We start from the raw sequence: 5779 nt of genomic DNA, 5'->3' as shown, positions 1-5779 counted from the left end.
AGAGATGAGGTCTCGCCAAGTTGCCCAGGCGGGTCTTGAACCTGCAGGCTCAGGCAATCCACTCACCTCAGCCTCCCAAAGCGCAGGATTACAGGCTGAGCTACCGAGCCCGGCTTGAAATTATTATTTAGAGCATTCATCATTTCTAATTTCTCTGACAGATTCCAGGACACCGTTTTTCAAATTATCTTAGCTGGGTTTTTTTAAACTTGGATACCTTCAGTATGCAACCTCAGTTACCTGAACTAAATACCCATCTGATTGTGTTACATAAATAGCTGAGCATTTGTTGAGCACCAACACATAACAGTGTGTACATTCCTTCTACAACCGTGAAATACAGTCTCTGTAAATGTACTACTCTTCTACCTCCTGAATCAGACCATTCCACAGACAGCTGCCCCTTCCATCCTTACGAACCCTGGCGACTATGTTTTGCTAGAATAAGGGCTCAGGGCCTGCTGGAGGGCCAGGGCCTGTCTGCTGCCACCTGCTGGTACTGTTCATCAGCCCACTTGGGAAGTCCTGCCACCTCGCTCACTCGTGGCCTGTTAGCTGTCACTTCTGGTTACAGATGCCATTACCACTAAAGCGTTGTTTATCCACGAAGCCGGCAGGGCACAGGAAGAAGGGGGAATGTTATATACCTGGGGGGAGACAGGATGGAGGGTTCTTCACAAGGAGACTGTGACCTTGACCCTGGACTCTACCTGGTCTGTTCAGGAGCAATTAACTCCAGGGTGGGAATGCAGCTCAGGACAAGAGAATGGACCAGGCTCAGCCATCACTGCACTTCAGAGGCTGGGCATGAGGTCAGCACACACAGCTACACTTATCATCATAGTGTCAAGTCTTCTAGCACGAACCCGCGCTAGTACCCAAGTACAATTGAACATGAGGCATCTTTATCACCCAGGGATTTCTGAAGGTGGAGCTCGGTGGACCATGAACCACTCGGTGGCATTTGGTGCATTCCCCGCCATCCCCTCTGTCTAGTTCCAAAACCCCTCTGTCACATCAAGAGGACCAAGTCCCCACGAAATGGTTACTTCCTGTCCTCCTTCCCTCGGCCCCTGGCCACCACCAACCTGCTTTCTGTCTCCATGAATTCACCTGTTCTGAATGTTTCACATAAAGCAAACCATACTGCGTGCAACCTTCTGGGCTTGGCGTCTTTCACTTAGTGCCACATTCTTGGGATCCATCTGGGTGGCACACATCAGTCAGGCTCCTTTATCCCTTTATGCTTCATGGGTGAATAATATTCCACGTTTTGTTTACCCACTCATTGACTGATGGGCATCTGGGGTGTTTCCACTAAACGTTATTTTTCATCAAATGTTCCTCGGGGGATATGTATGATCTCTTATACAAAGTGTACCTATTTAGAAATCCTTCAGAAACTTTCCAAATCTTTTTAAGAAAATCACGTTCCCATTCCTCTAAAGCGTAGTAAGTGAAATACAGGAACTGTGAATGCTCAAAGCCCAGAAGCCGCCTATTACATGTCTGACTACTGGAGACGCCAGTGAGGAGAAGAGGAACTCCCCAACTGGTTTTTCACCGTATCACCTGCAGCCAATCTTGTTAAAAATATCAAAATAGCAAAATTCCAGCAACGAGCCAGTTGTATCTTACCTATAATTGAGACTTGGGACCTGAGGTAGGAAAACGCTACAATTTAACACAATCCCTGGGGGTGACATATTTACCTGCCACGGGTGGGCCCACCGTCATGGGCACGGACATGAATCCCAGCAGAAAGCCAATCGCTTGGGAGACGTCCTGGGCGCCAACAAGCTCAAAGGCGATGGGAGCCATGATGGAAATGAAGCATCCGTCGAAGAGGCCCATGATGAGGCAGACGGCGATGAGGGCCCCGAAGACGCTGCACAGGGGAACCATCATGGACATGAGACCAATGAAGAGAAACGAGAGGACCTAGGGCGACACCAGAATGTCAGCGCTATGCTCGAGAGGCAGCAGCCCCGTCACTAGGTGACGCCGTGTGATTCCTGGCGGTTCACCGGGAGGTGGCTACTCCCGTCACCACCTCTCCGAGCTCCCCAGCACCTTCTCAAGGTTCCCACTGGGGCTGGGTACAGTGGCTCATGCCTGGAATCTGAGCACCGAGGCGAGAAGATTGCCTGAGACCAGCCTGGGCACCATGGTAAGACCTCGTCTCCGCAATAAATCTAAAAATGTAGACCGGCATGGTGAAGTGTGCCTGTAGTCCCAGCTACTCAGGAGGCTGAGATGGGAGGATCACCTGAGCCCAGCAGGTCGAGGCTGCGGTGGCCATGTGCATGCCACTGCACTCTAGCCTGGGCAACAGAGTGGGACTCTGACTCAAAAAAAAAAAAAAGATTTCCATTGGGAATGAGAAGAAAATAACTGTTTTCACACACTAGCTTTCCCTCCCAGTTTGCATAGCTCTTTGTAGTCAGAATTTGTTAAAAAACAAATAAACAGGGCAAGCCCCTTGGGACCCCTCCTGCTCTGGGAGCGTTTCTATCCTTTCAATAAATCCTGCTTTCCCACCTTCCAAACAATAACAACAACAACAAAAACAAACTTATCTCTGTACTAGGTATCATGACAGGTATTATGAGGTTTAACAGTCTTGCACCGGGTCAGTGCTTCACCCGCTCAAATTCATTCGTCATCCCTTGTTTTTTAGTTTGCTGTTGGGGGGGCATGTTTCACTCTGTCACCCAGGTTAGTGTGCAGTGGCACAATCACGGTTCACTCCAGCCTCAACCTCCGGGGCTCAGGTGATCCTCCCACCTCAATTTCCTGAGTAGCTGTAACTACAGGCACACACTGCCACACCTCGCTAGGTTTTTGTTTTATTTCTTGTAGATGCAAGGCCTCACTATATTGCCCAGGCCGATCTCAAACTCTTTCTCGCTATGTTGCCCAGGCTTGAATTCCTGGGCTCAAGTAATCCTCCCGCCTCAGTCTCCCCAAGTGCGGGGATTATAGGCATGAGCCTCCAGATCTGGTCTCTCTCTCCCTCTCTCTCTCTCTTTTTTTCCTTTGAAACTACATATACTCACCAGCAAATATTATGGATATATTTAAGCGTCCCAGAGTGAAGGTTCAGAGTTAAGGTTATTCTGAGCCATTGAACACGTCACTTTCATTTTTGTGGTAGTTAACAGAATCAAACACCCAATTTCACCTGATACTTGGCAGGCATTGAGCTACGTGCCAGAGATTTCAACAGTGAGTAAGACTCGGTTCCCAACCATGGGCCATGGAGAGATGGACATTTAAATAAATGAGCACAGACAATTTGTTCTACCTGCCATCAGAGCTGTATATTCCAAGGATGGCAAGTATGAAAAAGGAGGAAACATATTCAACAAGTTTTTTAGCCACAGAACTAATTAAAACTGGATGATTCACTGGTCAGCAGAAAAAAGTTTTAAAAAGCTTTACTTTTTTGTTTCATGGAGTTTTTTTAGATTACAAAATACAGTTTATGGAGAAAGTAAATTAGAGAGAGAGAAAGAGGAGATTCACCTCCCCAAAACGGAAGGGTGCCAAAACCAGGAAATATGGCGGTGGCCATAGACCAACGAGCACATGGCCACACCAGAGTCTAAAAATTTAGCCTATAATTGAGACTTGGGACCCGAGGTAGGAAAATGCTACAACTTAACACAATCCCTAGAGTCTAGTAAGGCAATGGCGGCTGGCTGCTCGTGGTTGAGTCCTTTTAATCCTTCCCTTTGATGGGGGGAGGTTGTTAAGGTGACTGGGTGGTAGTCTGCTCCCTGTCATCATGAAGGGGCAGGTACTAACGTCAGGTGATGGACAGCAGGCAGATGGGTGAGCCACTCACATGATTGCTGCCATGGTGGTGGTGGGGTCTGTCTGCGTCATGAATGTCACAAAGGGCTGATTAGGTTAACTTGGGTCTTATAGGTGGGGGCAAATACTTGAAATAGAAAAGCTAATCAAAGACAGAACTGGTTTCTCAGAGGCATTATGCTTTTTAAAAGTGCATCCACAGCAACTGTCATTCACTTAGAGCTCGCTCACAGCCGGCACCATTCATAGCACCTCTGATAGGAGCCTCATGATTGCCTTGAGGCAGGGACGAATGTCACCCCATCTTAGAGATGGTGATGATGAAAATGAGGAGGGTGCCTGGAGCTCACACGAGGAGCCAGTCTGGAGCCAGGGTCGGCGTGGGCGAACTGTGCTGGAGGACAGTCTCCAATGACAGTGGGGCTGCAGGAAAGAACCAGGCAGCACAGTCCTGCAGCCCTGTCGTCCCCCGTCCAGCCTTCCCAGGGCCCCCGAGCACCCTAAGGGAGGTTGAGCTTGGCGCCCTGTGTCTGGGCAGCCACGAGTCACCTGAGGGGCTCTGGAGGTGCGAAGTGTGGGCTCAGGGGTGGGGTTCACAGATTTGGGACAAGACGCCCGCTGACACCACAATATGAAACGTGCTCTTGAAAAACATTTCACAGCCAGGCTGGTTCTCTTCCTGAGGCCATCATACCATACAGCCGAGTGAAATGCCCTTCTTCATTACTGAAATATGGCTTTATGATCAGTTGAAAAACCTGAGTTGTTTATTTGAGAACGTTTCCGCCTAGCATTTCTATGTACAAAACTCCCCTTCTCCAATGGTTATTTTCTAGTAAAATATCCTTTTCTCCAACCCAAACTGCCATGAAAGCACAAGCATCAGTTCTTAGCAGTGGGCAACTCCTGAGCTTACAGGCCCGGTGGGTTGGAAAGACTAGGGCTCAGAGGAACAAGGTCAGGTTCTCATCTCTGTGACCTTGAGCAAGTCAAAAGGTTACCTGCTGCCGCCATCTAGGAAGACAAAAGGAGATCTAAGATAAGTCAAAATGCAGAAAGGAGTTTACAACTAATAAGTTAGGTCAGGATTTAAGTAGTTACTCACTGCAAAACCAACCAGATAAACCCGATATTCTTGATTTTAGATACATTTTTATTCTATTGACAAACATAAAAGGAGATTAACATGGAAAGCTGTTTAAGGCCGTGCACGGTGGCTCATGCCTGTGATTTTAGGACTTTGAGAGGTTGAGGCGGAAGGATTACTTGAGCCAGGAGTCTGACACCAGCCTGGGCAAAAAGCAAGATACCATCTTTACAAAATACAAACAAAATTAGCTGGCCCACATGTGGGGTCTCATCTACTTAGGAGACTTAGGAGACTGAGACAGGAGGATAGCTTGAGCCCAGGAGTTTGAGGTTGCAATAAGCTACGATTGCACCACTAAACTCTTGCCTGGGTGACAGAGAGAGAACCTGTCTCAAAACAAAAACAAAAACAAAAGCTATTTAAATCTTAGAAATATATTTGTAATCACAAACTCCAGAGAATCTAAAATAAAACTTTAGGACAAAATGGGGCCAGATTCAACGGATTTAACTGATAAAGCCACAGACTGACCACTCCCAAACACGTCACTATAAGCATACCAGGTCAGCCTTCAGGAACAGACACTTTTTCTTTTCATGTGCTTCATATTCTTTTCCTATTTTGTTCAACAAAAACTTATTTCAAAATGAGAAAACCAGCTCTGTGGCATTTCATACCTAGTCAGTGTTGAAAGCCTAGTACACTACTTGGCATAAGGTCAATTTCACTAACTGTTTTCTTGGAACAGTTTATGTAACATGAGTCCAGGCATGTTACTTTTGATAGTTTTCCTGATTTCTCATCCATTTTTGGCCTCTTTAATTTTTTTTTCTTTGGATAGTTTTGGTTGTCTTTTTTTTTTTTTTTTTT

At 46.8% G+C, this 5779-nt stretch overlaps 1 protein-coding gene across 1 annotated transcript in view; it reads right to left on the bottom strand.

Moving 5' to 3' along the window:
• Positions 1-5779, bottom strand: part of SLC16A10 (solute carrier family 16 member 10) — a 73798-nt gene that overhangs the window by 27043 nt on the left and 40976 nt on the right. The window contains exon 4 of the mRNA XM_021712855.1: positions 1713-1941. Within this exon, the coding sequence (XP_021568530.1) occupies positions 1713-1941 (229 nt within the window). The remainder of the gene's footprint in view (positions 1-1712; positions 1942-5779) is intronic.

The sequence above is a fragment of the Carlito syrichta genome, unplaced genomic scaffold (genome assembly GCF_000164805.1).
Source record: "Carlito syrichta isolate Samal-C Ts95f unplaced genomic scaffold, Tarsius_syrichta-2.0.1 Scaffold303669, whole genome shotgun sequence".
Classification (NCBI taxonomy): domain Eukaryota; kingdom Metazoa; phylum Chordata; class Mammalia; order Primates; family Tarsiidae; genus Carlito; species Carlito syrichta.
Note: the sequence above shows the minus strand (reverse complement) of the source record. Positions and strands in the feature narration are given on the sequence as shown.